The sequence below is a fragment of the Bacillus rossius genome, chromosome 2 (genome assembly GCF_032445375.1).
Source record: "Bacillus rossius redtenbacheri isolate Brsri chromosome 2, Brsri_v3, whole genome shotgun sequence".
Taxonomy (NCBI): Eukaryota; Metazoa; Arthropoda; class Insecta; order Phasmatodea; family Bacillidae; genus Bacillus; species Bacillus rossius.
Genome location: NC_086331.1, coordinates 25,625,651 through 25,646,845, shown reverse-complemented (window position 1 = coordinate 25,646,845; position 21,195 = coordinate 25,625,651). Strand labels below are relative to the sequence as shown.

Here is a 21,195-nt window from a genome sequence, read left to right as displayed (position 1 = left end):
ACGACAAACGGTTACGAACAACCCTACCGAACATTAAACTGCTAGGTGACTCCCCCGTGACTGTATGGGGGGTTATTCTGTAGCTCAACAAGAAGCGGGGTAAGGCTGTGTTGAGCGGAACATTAGAGCGAACCAATGACTTGAGTTTGTTTTTAAAGGTTCTGACCATGTTTTCCGCCAGACCGTTTGAGGAAGGGTGATACGGAGGTGAAAATGTGTGCCTTATGGCATTGTGTTTACAAAAACGATTGAACTCTTCCGACGAGAACTGGACACCATTATCTGAAACTAGCTGTTCTGGCAACCCGTATACAGCGAACCACCAACGCAACTGTGTTATCACTGCATCCGACGTAATACTGGGAAGAACACTGATTTCTGGCCATTTTGAATGGCTATCCACAAGGACTAGGAAATGCTTTCCCATGAATGGACCGGCGATATCCACATGAATTCTTTGCCAAGGCCGGTCGGGCCACGCCCACGGCAGCAGGATTGACTTGTCTGGCAAGGACATGTTCTGGAAGCATGGGGTACAAGAAGAAACTACCCTCGCCAAATCCTTGTCTATCCGATGCCACCATACATACGAACGTGCCAAGGCTTTCATTTTGCATATACCAAAGTGACTGGTGTGCAACTCCTGCAACACTCGATCCTGCAAGGCTTGGGGAATGACGAACCGGTGCCCCCACAAAACGCAGCCCCCTTCTAGTGCAAGTTCGTTTCTTTTGTCATAAAATGGTTTGAGCGTGTCGGACAGTTGCGTGGCCCAACCATCTCTAAGACACCTAATGACTTTACCTAACACTCCATCCCTTTCAGATTCTCGCCTGATTTCCTGAGGCGTCACTGGCAAAAACTCTGACACTCCAACATCCAAATATGAAAATTGGGTTGAAGAAGGCTTAACATTTGGAAGTGGCAACCTAGAGAGGACATCAGCATTCGAATTGGCGTCACCTTTGGCGTACTGAACTGTGTAGTCGAAACCCTGAAGAAGCACTGCCCAACGCTGCAGCCTATTGGCAGCGAGCTGCGGAATACCACAATGGCTACCTAGAATGTGTGTTAATGGTTGATGATCGGTAATCAGGGTAAAGCTTCGGCCGTACAAGTACTGAAAGAACTTTTTAACTCCAAATATAATTTGCTAAGGCTTCTCTATCTAGCTGAGAATACCCTCTCTCTGCAGACGACAAGGTGCGAGAAGCAAATGCAACTGGCTTCTCTTCTCCGCTGGGTAGGATGTGGCTTAGGACTGCTCCCACACCATATGGGGACGCATCGCATGCCAAACGAACTGGCAAATCCGGGTTGTAGTGTATGACAACATGTGAGGAGACAATCAGCTGTTTTAACTCTTTGAAGGCAGAATCACAGCTTTGTGCCCAAACCCACTTATGACCCTTTTTCAAAAGCTCATGTAAAGGTGCCAACACCGTGGCTAGGTTAGGCAGAAAACGGGCATAGTAATTAACCAGACCTAGCCATGCCCTCAACTGGCTGACACTACGAGGTGGCGGCGCATCTACTACTGCTTTGACTTTGTCATTACTCGTATGCAACCCCTCCTTATCTACCCTATGCCCAAGAAAAGAGACTGATGAACGGAAAAATGCACATTTCGCTTTATTTACCTTGAAACCAGAGTCCTGCAGACGTTGTAACAGTCCATGAAGATTTCGCCAGTGAATTTCCTTGGTAGCGCCTGTTATTGAAATGTCATCTTGAAAACACACAACACCTTCTAACCCCTGTAGGACTTGCTCCATTGTGCGTTGGAAAATAGCGGGGCAAGACACTATTCCAAAAGGGAGTCTGCTAAACCGAAACAATCCCCTATGCGTGTTGATATTGCACAGCTCCTGCGACTTCTCATCGACCTGCAACTGCTGGAAAGCCTGGGAAAGATCAATTTGAGAAAACTCTATCCCCCCTTGCAGCTTGGAAAACAACTCATCAACTCGCGGTAAAGGATAATGTTCCACAATGAGGTTAGGGTTGACTGTGATCTTAAAATCAGCACAAATACGGACCGTACCATCACGTTTTGCAACGGGAACGATTGGGGTAGGCCACTCACTAAATGACACTGGATGAAGTACACCTAACCCCAGAAGCCTGTCTAGCTCTTTATCAACCTTACTCTTAAGCGCAAAGGCCAGGGGCCTAGCAGGTAAAAAGACTGGTGCTGTCCCTTCACGTACATGCAGTGACACCTTACTTCCAATGCACGTACCCAAACCGTCATCGAACAAGGTAGGGTACTGTTTGGTAATGACACTCAGCACTGACCTGTCCTCATCTGAAGTGTCCCTGATATGGTTGAGACTCGGTTTTGGCAGCTCTAAAGCATCGTACCAATCCCTGCCAAGAAGTGGAGGGCCTCCATTTGGAACTACAAACAAATCTAGCTTCTTGGGCTTGCTCGATTTCACTTGCACCAGTACTGTAATTGTCCCGCATGGGTGTATTACACCGTTCGTGTAAGACTTGAGACTAACCCGTGTCGGAGACAAGGGGTATTTTGAAAACTGCATCCTATACAGCCTTTCTGAAATAGCGGATATGGACGCGCCACTGTCGATTTCCATATCCAGGACCACGTCCCCCACCGACACCTCCATAACCCAAGGTCGTGACCTGGCTGCCAACCCACACAACTGGAACACAGACGCAAAATCCTCGTCCGACGTGTGTACACTTTGGCGATCAGGGTCTTCACGCACAACATAATTATGACGGGTCCGGTCCTTTGTATCAGTCGACATGAAGTTCGGACACATTCGTTTAAGATGTCCTATACGTTTACAATTATTACACTTGTACTTACGGAACTTGCAGTCACGCACATAATGAGTAACATTTCCACAGCACAAACACCCAGGCCCGCCCTGGTTTTTGACGCCATCTTCCCGCGAACGTGTTTTCACCACGTGTACATTTACTGGTCCCTCGGTCTGTTCCGCCGAGCCGTGTGAAATTTCAACTTTCGGCACATTTACATGAAGGGCTGCATTTCCCACGGCCGCTTCATGCTGAACTGCTATGCCTACTGCCTTTTCGAAAGTGAGGTCATCGGTTTCTAGGTAAAGCCGCTGGGTAATGTTTCTCTCCCTTAACCCTACCACAAACTGGTCATGCAAGGCGGCGTCTAAGAAGGTACCAAAATTGCAAGAGCGCGTTATTTTCCTTAAATTCACCACAAAATCTGAAACTGTGTCCTGTTCTTGTTGGACACACTTGTGGAAGTTGTGACGCTCGGCAATCACAGACGGCCGTGGAGAAAAATGGCTCGTCAACAAAGTGACTAGCTCGCTGTAGGTGCGCTCCGATGGCTTCTTGGGCTCACACAGATTGCGTAGCACTTCATACGTTTGTTTCCCTACAGACAAAATAAGGATTGCACGTCGTTTAACTTGATCCTCTGGCTTGTCTCTCACGCCGTTTGCGATGAAAAGCTGTTCCAGCCTTTCGACATACGAGTCCCACGTGTCCTCGCCGGGCGTAAAACTTTCAACTTTAAACCCCGACATTCTTTCTGAACATTACACGAGCCGTAATGCACGCAAAGAAACCAATCCCATCCTCGTCGCCAATGTAGTAACCTTGGGATTACAATGTACAAAACTGCCACCAGTCTTTGTTTGGCCGTGTATCACCAGCCTCCATCCCGGAACTGTATGTCCGGACGTGCGTTGCCAACCTGGCAGCACACAATATACCACATAATGAAAGCAGTTTTTTTCCATGTTTAGATTAACCAAATTATTTGTGCACCAATTAGCAATTTCTGTAATATCACATTGTAGTAGATAGCTGTCATGATATGAAGTGATTTTTCTATATATCTTTAAGTCATCAGCAAAAAGAGTACAACTGAGTTCTTTAATCCAGATATTATATCTTCAATGTAAATATTGAGAAGTAAAGGAGATAGTGTACCACCTTGAGGGACGCCAGAAGGAGTTGGGTGGAGATCTGAATTTATATTCTGTACTGAAACATAAAAGTTTCTGTTATTTAAATAGCTTTTTAACCATGATAAATATTTATCACTTAGCCCAATTTTGGAACATTTTCTGAGTAGTATTTGATGATTAACAGTGTCGAAAGCTTTAGCTAAATCAAAGTAACAAACATCTACTTGACCACGTGTGATGACTTCAGAATAAATGGGATTAAGAAAAGAGACTAAGTTTGTCATGGTTGTTTTACCTGTTCTAAACCCATGCTGTGAATCGGACAATCTATCATTTACATTAAACGCTAAGTGTTTAAATATTTTTTTTATCAAATTTAAAAGGGATATAGGCCTGTAATTTGAAACAATAGAAGTTTTGCCCTTTTTGTGTACAGGAATAACCTTGGCAATTTTCCATTTGTCGGGGTAGATGCTATTTACAATACTGAAATTATATATATGCTATAAGAGAGGAGCAAGGATTAAGGAGCAACCATTGATAATAAAATTTGGTATGTTATCAGTTCTTGTGGACAATATAGATTTTAAGGTTTTTATACTCAATATGACTTGACTAATTGAGATTTTAGACATAGGGATATTGTATGAACTACAAGGGGAAATATATTGGTTATTTATGTTTTTTGGAGTTACATAGACACTTGAAAAATATTCGGCAAAGCAATTCGCAATTAAATTAATATTATCCGTAATTGAGTCATTAATTTTAATTGAGGGATTCTGACTATAACCCTTTCTCATTATTTTAACATAATTCCAAAAATTTTTTAGGGTTTTGCTTAATTTTATTGTTAATATTACAAAGCCAGTTTGTTTTATCCCTACACAGAAGTGATTTAGTTTCCTTGCGATAATTTGGGAATAATGAATAATAAAAAGGATTCAGATTTTGTTTATATAATTTATGATAGTGCGATTTCTTCTTAAGAGATTTTATTAGCTGGTTAGAATACCATAGGGGATATTTTGTAGCCTTTTTAATAGTAGTAGGTACATATAATTCTATGAGATCATTCATTGTACAAGTTAAGTAATCAACCATGGTATTAATATTTTTAGAATTGTATAAAATTGACCAGTCATGGTCCCTAAGAGCAATAAAAAGGCCGAGATAGTCACCAATCTTATAGTTTTTATATGAAGACGATGTATTATCGTTTATTGTTTATTGTCAGTGCAATTGCAAGTGCTATGAGTGACAAATGTGCGGGCCATTTTTTAATAGTATGCCAACCCGTGAAGAGGGGTGGGACAAGGCAGTAGCTGCAAAATCATGTTCTAATTAAATTCTTAAATAAATATCTGTAATTCTTTCTTACCTTTTCAACCCCATAAGCTCTGTTCTTTTCAATGGAGATTTCTATAGTTAATAATTGTTTTGTTTAATAATCTCCTAGAAGACTGTGAAAATTTAGAACGTACCCTTTGGCATAAAAATAATTTTAAACCACAAATATCTTAATCACTAATACTTAAGGTATTTGTTTACTTAAATAATAGGGTTATTTTTAGTACCGTAACGTAATTGAAGACTGGAAGTAAAAAACAATCTAGGTGCAATTTTTGTGAAAATCAAGTTAGGACTAGAATAAGGCTTTATGCACATTAGTCTACACAGTAATAAAGAGTTGAAGTACCTGCTATGTTCCTTGTAGGTATTGCAGTCAATGACAGATAAAATATTTTATTTAAGTGCTCAGTTGTGTAACGTACATTAAGAATATGCGCTCCATTCGCAAATATTGGATGAACACATGAAATGTGTATAATTGTTTTATTGTTTTGAGATTAGGGTGATTGTTCGCTGTAATATTTGAGCACCTTATTACATCTGTGAACATTGATGTTAGTGGTCATAAATGCATTAGAAAAGGAGATGGCAGAGAAACAAACTAAAGAAAGAAGTTACGGGATTTGGGGGGTAGCTTACAAGAGTAGAAGCAATGATACTGTTTCTGCAAAACAACTGCCAAAAGAAGCAGTGTCTTGTAAGTGCCATTATATTTAAAAATAATTATCTCCTATGTGAACGATCCACACAAAGTATATCACAATAAACAGAAAAAATATCTGGTTGGGTTAATTTTGGTGAAGCATGCAAGTTGAGCCAGGTCATCTGATTTACTGTTCTGAAAGGGGAAGGCGAACTGGTTCAGGTATGTAGGAGAACCTTATCTGAGATTTTTGCCTCATAAAGAGTGCAAGGTTTGGTGGAGCTTACAAAGACTGGCAGAGACATGTATATTGAGAGAAGAGGAAATAAGAAAACATTCAATGATTTAAAACCATGGCTTGAACCGTAAGTTTTCCACAAGGGAGTAACACAGGAGAATATTGCTAATACGGCACTATCAAGACTGTCGTTTGTGTCAACAACAGTCAGAAAAAAAGAAGAAGAAATATCTGATTCCCATCCAGAAGAATGAGAAGAAAGGGAGTTATATAAAAACTGACTGCCTCAAACAGTTAAACTTTCCATTGCATACAATAGTTTTTGACATAACCCTTATTTTCCTCAATTCTTTAGATATACTTTTAAAGAGTTTGAGCCATTCTTATTTTGTTTGCTAAAAAACCGTGTTCAATCAAGAATCTTACATTGATATATTTGCTTTTTAATTGTTTTTTCTTATTTATTATATCTGTCAGAAGTTGTGGCACTTGTACCATTTTAAATGTTACAGATCATGGAACTTAGTACAGACCAAACTTTATTTCTTCAATGTTACAAAGCTCTAGTTTCTGTATGTAATAATGATATTTTTATTTATACAGTATATGTAGAAAAAATTTGTAATCTGGAATTTAAAATTCATCCAGTAAAATAGACTTAATATTAAAAATATTAATATTAAAATATTAATCATATTATTATTAATAATATTAATATCAAAAATATTAAAAATTCAATTTACTGAAAACTATGAAATTGGCACTTATATCCCAATTTACTAGAAATCTTCAATCATGTTTCACTCTAGCAACGTATGCGGCACAGTTACGATTAAATTCAACAGCCATTGGCGTGGGCGCGAAGGCGCTGACCATACGCCATATTGTGCTATTTCAGCCCCAGTTTGACTATCATCCCCCGAAGCAGAACATGCTCACTGCACTTGAAGATTTCTTCACTCATCATCAATCTGTAATTATGTTTGTTTAAATCATATCCTTAGTGCCTGTCTCAGGCGGAAGACTGTTTAGATAAAATATTCTTCCTGACTTAGGAACTATTTCTGTTCAGCCATGAGGGTGACCAAACTTCCAATACACAGATTCGTGCTGTAGCGCATTTTATATGTAATTTAAGTATATTTTGTAGATTGAGTGTGTAAACAGCATGAAATTAAATGTGTTGTACCATGGGGGGCGCGGAAAAGTACCATACTGGAAAAGTACCATACTTGAAAAAGGACGAGGCGGAATTGTGCCGTATTTTTTTACACACTCCATGGAATGACTACAACGCCTCTTTTCTCAGAATAGTGTGGAGAATTCGTCTGTAGACAGCGCTGTCAACTCCAACAGTGTCTTAGGTTAACTCAAATGATGCCAGATAGCAGCACGTCCTTTTTAAAGTATGGCACTTTTCCGGTATGGTACTTTTACGTCTCTTTCGAAAAGGCGAGGCGGAATTGTGCCATACGGAAAACTACCATATTTTACTACAAGATTCAAAAACATTTGTGGCAGCTATAAATTATATATTTAAGTATGGTACTTTTCCAGTATGGTACTTTTCCGTCTGTTTCGAAGAGGCGAGGCGGAATTGTGCCATACGGAAAACTACCATATTTTACTACCAGATTCAATAACATTCGGGCCAGCGATAGATTGGCTATGATTTTTCATTATTATTTTTTTTAAGGTTTTAAAAAATATATATAAATATTTACTAGGTATAATCTATAAAACATCATTACTACAGAATTCATACTAAAATTTAAATATAATATATATTGCATAAACTAAGAGAAAATGAATGAAATATCTACACCAGAATTTTTTTTTATTATACCTCTTCGGATATTATCTTATGACAATGAAAAATTCACCGAGGTGCAATTCATGTAAATAAATATCCACTTGTGTCAGAAATTTTTATTTTATATTATTGTACTGAAAATTTGTGTAAAACATCATGTTAGCTTTTATACTATATGTATCCATGGACTAGAAATTATGTGATTATTCATAACCGGTATGTTTCACTCTTTAAAATTTGAGTAACTTCTATGATTGACTAACGTATTGAAACATTTAGCTGGGAATATTGAATTAGCATGTTAAAAAAAAGACTGACAGCAAAACACGTATTTTTTGACTTGGTCTGCAAAATCACTTAAATTTCAATATTATGTCAGATTTGTCTCGTAGAAATATATCTCAAGCTTCTAAAAATGTGCATGTCATCCCTGAAGACGCATTTTACCATAATTTATAATATTTGAGAAATAATGCAACTGTATGTCCAGCAAGCTTCAGTTATGCTTTGTAGCATCCTCTTGCAATTGCACTGGGGAACAATACTTTTAAAATTATTATTATTGTTATTAGGTTGGTTGACTTTTTGTTCAAACACATTAAAACTGAACCTGAGCAATAAATCAAACATTCATAACTCTTCTGTGGTACAACTTAAAGTACAGTGGCATACTCTAGAAATTTAGAGATCTTGTGTGATACCAATCCAAACGTGTTAAAAGAAATGTAACTGTTAAATAAATATATTCATGTCAAACTTACAGTGCTCAAACGACATAGATTTAAGTATATTACAACTTTTTTTAACAAAGAACATTTTTTCTACGAGGTGTACATTAACATTAAATGAGAACTTTGATACGTACGTGGTATACTGTCGTGTTTGGAACAACTTTACTTTAAAAAAAAATATTAAGTCACATTAAGTTGTAACACCAGTTTATGATAATTATAAGGCAAAATGATACTTTTAGTTTAACAAAATATGTTTAAGTTCTTATGAATATTTCTACATCTACCTTAAAAAGAGGAAATATTCTGGATACATATTATTGGTTAAATTAAATTAAATAGTATTAAAATAATCAGGGGCGGCACGTCCATATAGGCGAACTAGGCAACCGCCTAGGGCGCCAAGTAGTTGGGGGCGGCACAGCACGACACATAACAGCTGATATAATATGTTTAACGATTATTGAAACTAGATGAAAATGGATTTTTGTAACTGTTTGGAATGTTTATATTGATATAAGTAATTATTTTAAGTCCACGGTGACCTGTTTATGATTTTTAATAAGTAAAAAAGTAAAAAAAAATAAACACAAGCTTGCTTACATTTGATAGTTGACAAAATCTTAGGCTTACCTGATGTATTTTGAGGCACGGAAATTTTTTTTGGGGGTTCCAGTCGGGGGGGGGGGAGGGGGGGGGGTTGGGGGAGGGGGGGTGGGGGGGGTTGGTTTGGGGGAGGGGGGGAGGGGGGCATTAAGGTTTTTCACCTAGGGCGCCAATTTACCTTGCACCGGCCCTGAAAATAATGAAGGCCGGGCTTCAGCCAAACTCATTGTGGTGGTGGCATAGTAATTTAAATGTAATACATTTACTCATGCGATTTATATAATTTTATTGATAAAATTGTGAAACAAAAACTATATTATAGATTTTGAAGACCTTAATGGCGCTATGGTTTCAAAAGTTTAAATATTTCCTTAAAGATGGTTATATGATGAGATATAATTTTCAAAGTATCATAAATTTCAGGCTGTTCATTTAATCACTTAAAGGGCCCGACTGCACTTTTGACTGAGTTGAATTCTTTAAAAAAGTCCGTTATACGTATAGCAATACCTTTGTAGAAGATTTTCCGGAGGTAGGGGGTGGCTTGTTTCCCCCTCCTTCACAAATAATGGTTACTTCCATGGTGCACGATACGCACAAGAGATGTAAAGTAAAATTTTTGTGTAATTTTTTTACAACTAGTAGTTACATCGAAAATATTACACATTAAAATTACTTTGAAAACATCAAAAATAATATTACGAAAAGTGTTCATTCAACCAGCTCATTACAGTATTTCGAAATCAACCCCATTCTGCATATTCTCCAACACCATTCCCAATAACTGCATTCATGCAGTTAAAAGCTAAATACACGACAACTTTATCATTATCTTCAATTGCAAACATGAATGGTTCTCAAGTATACATTAAAAAAACTGTAATAATGGTTGACAGGTTGGGCACACTTGTCAATAATTTTTTTATACATTGATTATTAAGGAAACTTTTTTCCAACACACAAGTACGCAGGAGGCACGCTGGTCGTGTGGTCAGAACACTTGCCTCCCACCAAGAAGACCGGGTTCCACATCCCAGCGGGGTCGAACCCGCATTTTCACCAGTGGGAAAACGTTGCGGCCTTTGACGGGGTCTGTGGGATTTCTCGGGGTACTCCCGTTTCCCCTACAAAACAATCCTGTCGATGCTTCATACCCCATCCAATCCACCTCATGCACCGATATATGTCTGTCCCTCAGGCGGGCAGCCGGCTCCTGTGAATGTGTGCCGCAAATTAGGATTTTTGGCACAATCCTTAATTTTGAATATTAAAATTTTTTTTTCGGTAGTTATTTTTAGCGGCTCATATTTAAAAACTCCCATTTAACCTTTGTCAGACCAGTCACCCCAATCTTTCCCTCTACTGGATCTGATTTTTGCCGATGCAATGCATGTCGTGCAGTGTACTCGTCTAACCCCGCTTTTAACGCACATTCACTGGCTGATATTATCCTCCTCCTCTCCATGTCAAAGAGTGCTTTCCCCAGCAGACTATCAGATCAGGCAGTTCCTGAGAACCCTCCTTACGTGAGCGAGTTTCGGACACGAACACGAGTCGTCTTGTCCAAGCCCTCGGCACGTCCCCAGGCTCGGTAGAGCCTCCTTTCCGACTGAGGTTGCGAGTTTTCACCCCCCCCCCCCCCCCCCCCCCCCATCATAAAAGGCTTCACAGGGAACATTGGCCAGAGCAATGACCTGGGCCAATAACCCTGACGACTCAAGGCTAAGACACAGCCTTCCTAACGTATGGCCGCGCTACACGACTGCCCCCTGGCGACTTCTGTTATAAGCTATGTCCGCTAGTCCTTTTGCCAGTCGCCAGAGATCGGTACCTGTCCCTCGATTAGCCCCATGTTGTAGCAGACAACTTGAGTGAGTCGATATTTACTCGTTTCGGACACCTCTAAGTAGGTCGCGCGGACATCGGCCAGTGCTACCAACTTCGAGATATCGAAGTCAGAGTTTTGTTTATTTACCACTCGGAAAACTACGGACTGAATCATATCATCGGCTAGACGCCCCGCAAGACTCCTGTCCGGCCGTAACTAAATATGTAGTCAGCTCGGCAAGGGATGCTGTCCCTACAAGTCTTTTTAATTAGTTCTTATTCCATCTACATTCATCATAGAAGTAGTTATGTTTCAGTAGTTATATTTAACATATACATATTTTTTTAAATTATGGAAACGTCCGTGACTTCCGTGATTTTGCGATCTTCGGATCCTGGCGAGCTACGCTTCGAACACTAGAAGCCACCTCCCTGTCTGACAGGGTCCAAGGGGCCAAGAGCCAGATCCGGACATAGCAGTTCCTCCTCCGAGTCCTCCAGCAATCAGGACGACTAGGGTGCCCTGAAGACATAAGATATCTGTTTCGGCCAGCGAGCACCAAAACCTCCGGAGCTAAAGTTTTTTTTTTTTTTAACTTCCCTAACAACTTTTGCATCACGACATAGACAACATCAAAAACCAGAAATATTAATTTTGGGACTTTATAGCACTTATTGATCACTCGGGATTTTTTTTTCTAACGTTTTATTTCTTTATTTTTGTTTACCGACGCTAAATGAAACCTAATATTCCGTTTAAGGCCGGCCCATAATTTCAGATATTTTACAAGCCATATTTTTAATTACGTAATTTTAATGAGCTTTAATGTAAATTTAATAATTCAACGATTTAATAATTTAATATAATTATAATATACAGGGTGTATCAAAATTCATGTTACAACGCTTGAGGGTTATTATTTGCAACCATTTTTGCCAATAAACATGTTGCCGGAAACGCGTAGTTAAGCCCCTGTAGCCCCAGAAAGAGTCAGCGTAGGCAACCCATTGGGCTTTGTGCAAGACAGACGATGCTGTGGTGAATTACGTGTTTTACGACGCCGGGCAGCGCTCGAGAGGACTGTACGATGTCGAATGCTGACCCCCGCCCCTTTTTACTTCTATTGGTGGCGCCCTCACCTCTTTTCTTCCGTTCGTGCCGTGCCATAGCACTGCGCAGCGTGACATCGTAGTGTCGCAGTGTGTTTTGATATCACTGGTGGTCTGTCGTTGACTGTTCTGTCGTACAAGCAAACTCGTGGTGTCATTTCTTTCGCTGTGGTTCTGAAAAAGGTGACGTTTTAGTGGAGCTCAATGGATTACACGTTTAGTGAGTACACGACATGCTGCTTGTTTACAGAGAAGCTAGACAAAATGTACGAGCCGCCCGTCGTCTGTACGAAGAACGATATCCGGGTCGTAGGATTCCAGCTCACACCATGTTTGCAAGACTTACTCAGCAAATGCATGATACTGGTACATGTGCCATCACAAGACCAAATGCTGGTGCTCCACGCAGGGTTCATACTCCCAGTTTTGAAGATGTACTTCAGAGATTTGAGGAGAGTCCGGATACAAGCACAAGGGCAGAAGGTTCCGATATGGACGCTGACAAAATGGCTGTTTGGCGAGTTCTTCATGAGCAACTCTTGTACCCGTACGACCTTCAAAAAGTGCAACACATAGGTCCAGCGGACTATCCTCTTCGCATGACCTTTTCTCGTTGGTACATTCGAAGAGTATTGAGAAACCCCGAGTTAGCGGTTTTATTCAGCGATGAAGCAAAGTTCACTCAAGATGCTATTCTCAATTCGCACAACAGTAATGTTTGGAATGATGTCAATCCGCATGCAACGTGTGTTACATACAGCTCGCCAGGAACGTTTTTCAGTTAATGTGTGGGCCGGTATTGTTGACGGCGTACTCATCGGGCCTTTTTTTCTTCCGCCACGACTTACCGGCGCCAGATACCTCCACTTCCTTCAGAACGAACTACCAGGTCTTCTTGAAGAGGTTCCATTGCATGTCCGACGTGTGATGTGGTACCAACATTACGGGGCACCACCTCATTTTTCCCTGCAAGTGCGAGAGTATTTAAACCAAACATTTCCAAACCGATGGATTGGACGAGCGGGCCCTGTCGCATGGCTGCCAAGGTCACTGGACCTAACCCCATTAGATTTCTTTCTGTAGGGTTACGTAAAAGGGCTTATCTACGCTACGCCAGTAGAAACGGTAGAAGAGCTTACACAGCGAATCATTGAAGCGTTCGAAATCATATGGTCGACTCCACACATGCTCCAGCGTATCCGTGAAAACATGATTCGCCGTTGCCACCTCTGTGTCGCTCAAGGTGGGCGTGTTTTTGAGCCGTTGCTTTAGGCTGTCACGTTGTTAAAACGTATGCAACAATTTCAATGTTGTGAAACAAAGCCGAAGCTGTGATTGATTTCAGAGTGAAATTAAAATCTGTGCCACGATTAAAAAGGTTATTTCTCTACTCGAACGCCCACACATCCACAACATAACACTCTACAACGGGTTGCCTACGCTGACTCTTTCTGGGGCTACAGGGGCTTAACTACACGTTTCCGGCAACATGTTTATTGGCAAAAATGGTTGCAAATAATAAGAGCTTTCTACCCTCAAGCGTTGTAACATGAATTTTGATACACCCTGTATATGTGAATCAATCAGAGGTTATCAATTTGATGGTATAAGCATTACCAGTCAAATAAACATAAAGATACTTATATCTAGACGAGTTCACACCTTGTTTCTTTTTTTTTCTTTTTTGAAACTAAAAGAATCACCGTTACAGCAGTGTATGATAAAAGCTTAGCATTGATAATTATGTAATTTAAACTTATTTTTCAACACTGCACAAACGTAACAAATGTCAGCCTCATCCACATAGACCCTGCCTCAGGCGAGGAAACTGTATGCATATTTACATTTCTTACATCAGTACGTAAAAATAATCTTCTGGTATTTTTCACGGTACATGGCTGAAAACAGCCCCAACACGACCAAAACAGAACCACGCCAGATTTCAGACCAAGAAACTGACTGTGAATCCCGAAAACCCATCAGATACATAAAGAAGGTTAAGCAATGGCGTATGTCCAAAAGCCTACATCAAGTCATGCACTCCCATTGCACAAATCTTTCAAAGATAATAAGGTTAAATAAAGTAGTAATATATATTTTGTTTTGTAAAATGATCCGCTGAGTTTCACTTTATCGTACTTTTTATGTAACTTAGTTTATTAACCAAAAACAAAACTTAATTGAACTGATACCTCAAGGATAATAGGTCGTGTAATTTTAAACATAATTTAAATCGTTCAATATTTAATTTATTTTTTATGGGTTGTCAGGGACTTATGTTTTTCGGTCACATGACTAAGATCAATACAATGGATTGCATTTCAACTAGTGACTTGGAGTTAACATTTGAAATAAAATAGCAAGCATTTGATTGCTGCTGAATTCTATAGCTTCTTCAGATAACAGCCATAATTTACCCATGTCTTTCGAGTATTCGAACTATGTGATAAGCATTTCATTACTTAAGACCATACGATTCATAGTAGCATTTTTATATTGAAATTCACACATTTATTTGAAAGTAATTGTTATCGTTTAACAGTTAATCAAATTTAAAGCAATAACAATAAAATTTAATTTGATGTAGCAAGAAAATGATTATTACAATTATTGAACAAATTAACACCTTTATTTGACATGTTTGAAAATGTTTTTTTAATACATAAACAAATATTATTCAATGTTTTAAACTACAACTGTCAATATGATACATGCTGATATCAGGTTTATGTACGAGCAGGACACAGTTTTGCCATAAAAGAAACAAATGATCTCACTACTCATTCACCATCTCTCATCTCAAACAAATAACAGATATCTGTATGCTTTTTTTTGTAAATCTAAGAACTTAAATTTAAAAGCTGCAATAGCTGATTTCCATGTCTTGGAAATTTCTGGAATTTGTGGTGCCAGTACAAACTTATTGCTTACTGGCTGACGTAATATAGGTTTTTAGTAAGTAACAACAAAATATTTAGGAGGAAAAAATCTAAAACAAACACCAAACGACCCATAAACTATAGCTTTGTAGGTATGCTTGCATCCACGATTATTGTTTCGAGTTTCAATATATAAAACTCTTTAAGACCTTTGGATTTTTATTTGTATGTATCAATAAGCGTTAAAAGAGTTCTGAAAGTATTTAAAATTCTTTCAGATAATAAATATTAACTACATTTATTTCATAAAAACTTTATTTAATAATATAAAATGAAGATTTACTCAGAATTTAACTAATGCCAATGGTAGGCTATGCTATATTTTATTTATTTAGTACAAAGTTATCAGTTTACGGTGACCACACAAATAAGAACAATGATCCACAATACATTACCTAACTATTTTTTATAAAATACAATCATTATAAAATTTTGAGTATCAACATTAGCACTCTAAAACTTATAACAATTATTGAATTCTTATATTAAATATTATTATATTAAAATAATTTAACTTTTATAGCATCTTTCCTAAAGCTTGTTTGCAAAAATATTTTGATTATGAAATACATTAATTAATATTGGTTTATAATTTTTCATTAAAATAAATAACAGAATTTTGAAAAATAAGTGTAAATTATAGCCGATCCCTCGCGGGTTAATGCAAGTTTTCGATGCACAATATTGTTGCCAAATACATAGGCTTATTCTAACAATCTGTCATCCCATATAGAAAAATTGGATAGTGCGTTTTGTTAAGAAAGCATACAGCAATCGCTGCTTGAGTTGTAAGATTGGCCTAATAAATTGTTTGATTACAGTGAGTTATTTAAAATGGATTTTTTTCGGGAGTAGTAATATTTTAAGAAGGTAGTATGTCTTAGGAGGTATTGTATTTAAGGAACACTGAAACATGGCTTTTGTTAACTTTAGTTATTATTGGTTTATTGTATTTTTAAAAAAAGTTAATAGTTGAAATCATTTGAAAATATTGTAAACTTAAATCTAATTTATATATGGCACGAATGTTATTGAATCTGGTAGTAAAATCTGGTAGTTTTCCATATGGCACAATTCCGCCTCGCCTCTTCGAAACAGGCGTAAAAGTACCATACTGGAAAAGTACCATACTTAAAAATCTAATTTATCGCTGCCACGAATGTTATTGAATCTGGTAGTAAAATATGGTAGTTTTCCGTGTGGCACAATTCCGCCTCGCCTCTTCGAAACAGACGGAAAAGTACCATACTGGAAAAGTGCCATACTTTAAAAGGACACGTGCTGCTATCTGGCATCATTTGAGTTAACCTAAGAAACTGTTGGAGTTGACAGCGCTGTCTACAGACGAATTCTCCTCACTATTCTGAGAAAATAGGCGTTGTAGTCATTCCATGGAGTGTGTAAAAAAATATGGCACAATTCCGCCTTGTCCTTTTTCAAGTATGGTACTTTTCCAGTATGGAACTTTTCCGTCTTTTTCGAAGAAGAGAGACGGAATTGTGCCATACGGAAAAGTACCATACCAGTATGGTACTTTTCCAGTATGGTACTTTTCCATCGCCCCGTACCATGAGCTAGTGTTTGTTTCCAACAATGTAGCAGTAACTTCCAGGTATTAGGCCTAAGAGCCAACAGGATAGGTTAACGAGTATGCATGTCTGACGCGAAGGGTGGACCAGGTCTTACTAAGGGAGGAATTTGTCAAGACTCATCTGCACACAGGCCACATCTTGCATTGAGAAGGAATCTCGTCGGGGGTCCACGTGCCCACTTTCTTGTGGTGGTGTTCATAACCAAAGAACGTGCAAGAAACACAAATTCTGTACGCACCCCTGGATGAATGCCATGCTTCAAATTTTACTTACAATAAATTAAGTTTAGAATAAATTTTAAACTTAAATCTTATTTATTTAAATATTTTACTGAGTTACAGATTAAACAATCAGTCATTTAAAAAAATTTTTATAAATTTATTTTTTCTTCTCTGGCCTAATGAAAATTTTCCAAAGTGGGTTATGGATTTTTTATTTATGTTATCAGAGTTTTTTCTGCAAAACAATTGACTCCCTGGTTAAAACCTGGGAAGAAGACATTAAAATGTTATCAAAAGATGGCATAACAGATTATAGTCCAGGAATTAAAAGCAAAAAATTATCTGAATCATGCCACTTGATCAAATGAAAAAGTGATATTAGAAGCAAGGCTTCGTGTTACCCTTTTTGTGGAACTAGTACACCCTAAAATCAGATATCATGTTTCTATTAAATGACTCCGTTTACAATAAAAGGACACTTCTAAAATATACTAAAGAATATTATATTAACTAGAATAGAAAAACTCCTTTAATCACATTTTAAGAACATTATACCAACCATTAGGTAGACTGGCTGCCATTTGAAATTACTTTATTGTTGATTCATTGGCAAACACAGTTTACAGTTCTTTCAATATCGCTATTCAGCAGTATTACAGTAGCCTACATACAACAAAACCACAGCTTGTCAGTTTGAAAAAAATAATCATACATGCTACCACTCTCTTGCTACCTGTCACTGTAACTTGAATATTTCAAATTAGATACGATCCACTGAGTTATTTATTGTATACTGTTCTCATACAATCATCTACATTTTTAAAATGTAGCTGGCTCAATTGTTGGAAGAGGGGCATATGGCTAGTGCTGGCATATACTTTTATTTTTATTTTATTTTCAATTGTGTAAATATAAAAATAATTTTGGTACAAAAATTGTACGAGTTTAGTGCATGTGAGAAATCTACAGTTCTTACATGATATTTGTTTAATGTACATGCATCACCTAACAGCTACAGCACAAACCACACTGTTTAACACAGCTGTATTGTTTACTTTAACCATGTTTAGTATTTAAGTGTTCTTTACAATGTGTTTGCATCAGTAAACTTGTCACTGACCACAAACATAAATTTGATTAATTCTTTTACTTAATATCTTGTCAAACTGAGTCAGTCATCTGCATGCCCTCAACATTTAAGAACAATTATGTCACCACTCAAGGCATTTAATGTAATTAAGCAATTGATATAAGAGAATGGCATGTCAGGGATTTACACCAGATGCCAATGCACGACATCATACCCTGTGTTATGCCGACAAGTAATGTGTACAAGTTTAAGTAGTTGTATCTGGTGTTTTGAAAGAACAGAGAAAATTTAGCTGTTAACATGCTGCGTATACATTGTTCCATATACCACAATATCGGTTGAACCTTCCACCCCAATATATTTTTTTGTGGTCATAAATGTTGGAGCATAATGCTGGTGGTTCCATCCCAACCCATAGAATGACTCAATTTGTAAGCACATGTGGTTACGAGCCCATTAAAATATTAGAGTCTGTCATCTCAAGCCTCTTTGTGTAACTGTGCAATGTAAAACTATATCTTTATCTTGGATTTTTACCAATCAGCGAGTATTGTCTGGTTTACCATTAATAAGCAACTAAATCTATCCTTAAATGGTATAACTCGACACTTACCACAGAAAGCTACCTTTTTTTTTTTTTTTTTTTTTTTTTACCTGTTCCATCGCTTCACCACTTCGTATAATGCTAACTCCACAGTTACCTTTCTGGTAACTTAAACCTTCGTATACTGCATTTGTAGGTGTTGTGATCAAACATTTTGTGAAAGGAAGTTGATTCAAACTTTCTTCAATCACCAAGCGTATCTTAAAAGATAAAGTAAAAAATATATATAAATTAGTTTTACTCAACAAAACGTTCTGAACGGAACTCACAGCCTAACTTCCAATACTTCAAGTACACAAATGCATCTACTTGAAAGATAAACCTATAACATGCAGAAAAGCCTACATTTAAAGGCTAATCTTTTGACCAGATGTAGTAATTAAATTTGTAAAACATCATACTAGCATTATGTGAAAAGTAATGGTCATATGACACTGAAGAGCATTTTTCCATTGTTAATATATAACTTATCAATAAAAATGTTATTATGTGTTCAAAACACAGAAAACAAGCCAAGGTTTGCTAATGTCAAATATAAATAAGTAAACTCAAATGGAACTCTGGAGAAGGAATTGAGTCAATTAAAATGTAAAAAACAATATTGAAAAGAAACAAAAAAGTCCTATGTCGAAACAGTTGCGACTGCTACATGCCTGGTAATAACAGATTGTAGTTTCTAAAACTTTGCAATTGTTTTGTTGTATGTAGCCTAACTGTGTGGTATTTTTGACTTATCATAAGTAGGTACTGCTTTTGGGTGTGATGTCTTCATTGTGTCATCTAGAGCTGTCTGCCTGTTGTCAGAAATGTTTACATTATTGTTTCATCCATTTTATCACCAAATAATTTATTTTCCGTGTTGTTTTGTGGGGTTTCACATAAAATTATTTCTCGGTGATTACATTTGAATTTAATTTTTTTTTGACACTAGCTTACCTTAGATAGTTTTCTGTTTTTGCAACATTTTTTACAATGAATGAATACTCTGAAATTGCATATAGCCTTAATTTGTCACCTAATTACTAACCCTATTTCAATAATGTATTGGCAGTGAGTATGAAACTCATGCATTCAGAAGCTTGGATGCCAAATAGTTTTCTGAAGGTTTAAGTATTTCTGAAATAAAATAGTCTCTGTGACACTAGTTCCCAAACTATTAACCGGACACAAAAATTAAAATACTGACTACTTCACACAATCTTTTCAAAGAAAGATAACAGGTTAAAAGTAATAAAATATACCTACCAAACGATCAGCAAAAAATTTGAAGTCGCTTCTGCTTGTATTCCTGAAATATGGAAAAACACAAAAACATAACTTTTATTACATGTATAAGCATTTAGGTCTAGTAACAAATTAATTATGGATGCTGAATTCCTTAAAACCTGCAACCAAGGAGATTTAATTGGGATCTAAAGTAATAAAAGCAAAACATAGTAAGTAGCTCTTTAGAAAATTTTAATTATCTGTAAAGCAAGAATCTTAATGACTTAATTATTACACTTAAAACCAAAAGGAATAAATCATATTTTCCATAAAAATCATGTGATTAATGTATGCCTGAAATGTATTTTATTCTATAGCTAAACAGCTTTTTAAATAAATATTGTAAATGATTTATTTTAACATCTGATTCACTTTGGGCTAGTTACAAATTCAAATTTTTTACAAGGATAAATCCATACATAATTTATTTTATAAATCTATACATAGTAAGACTGGATAAATGTTGGGACATCTCAGAGAATCAAGACAGCGCATTTGTTTCAAATCAAGGTGGAATGTAAAATAACAGAGTCAATTTAAAGTAAAAGTTAAAATGTCCATCACTGAAGTAAAATCTCAAATGTGTTAACCACAACCAAACCAATGGTGAACATGTTGGTGAAATAAATTGGTGACAAGATTGCCGAACCCACTCAAAAGCATGTGAGAAAGAGGAGCCAAGTTAGCACGAGGTATGCTTGGCTAGGCGACTGTTTCAAGTGTTTGCAGCTCGCAGATCATGTCTGCAAGAATAAGTGCATGCTTTCCAGGGTTTAAATATTGACACTGCACATTTATATTTGAGCTTTCTAATAACCTCAGAGAAGTAAGAGGAGTTGCTTTCTTTGCTTTTACATCAGAGTAACAGACATACAGTTCATTATCACTCTGCAATAATTAGTTTCAGTCTGGTAATGAGCAAAGATGGTACGATAACGTAAACTAAAAGTATTCTGTCAGCAGCATGTGTTCATGGCAACGGCAGGCGCCCGGTGAGTGCAGCAGTGCTTACTTTAATGCAATCGCAGGATTGCTGACATTTGAGGATAAGCTGGGAAGAGAGGGGCAAGGTGTGTTGTGTTCAGCTACGCAGCCCTAGTGTGTGTGTGTGTGAGTGGTGGGGAGGGGAGGGTTTACAGTAAGAGGCCGGCCAATCAGGGCTTTGTAGGAGGTGGCCATCGTGCTCAGCTGATCATAGGAGGGGAAAAGGTTGCGTTGTTGGAGCTGAAATGTAGC

The 21,195-nt window shown here is 37.5% G+C and overlaps 1 protein-coding gene across 1 annotated transcript in view; it reads right to left on the bottom strand.

Moving 5' to 3' along the window:
- Window positions 1-21,195, bottom strand: part of LOC134529186 (uracil phosphoribosyltransferase homolog) — a 74,335-nt gene that overhangs the window by 28,737 nt on the left and 24,403 nt on the right. Inside the window, exons 2-3 of the mRNA XM_063363021.1 lie at window positions 19,939-19,981; window positions 18,744-18,893 (exon numbers count right to left, since the gene is read on the bottom strand). Of these exons, the coding sequence (XP_063219091.1) occupies window positions 18,744-18,893; window positions 19,939-19,981 (193 nt within the window). The remainder of the gene's footprint in view (window positions 1-18,743; window positions 18,894-19,938; window positions 19,982-21,195) is intronic.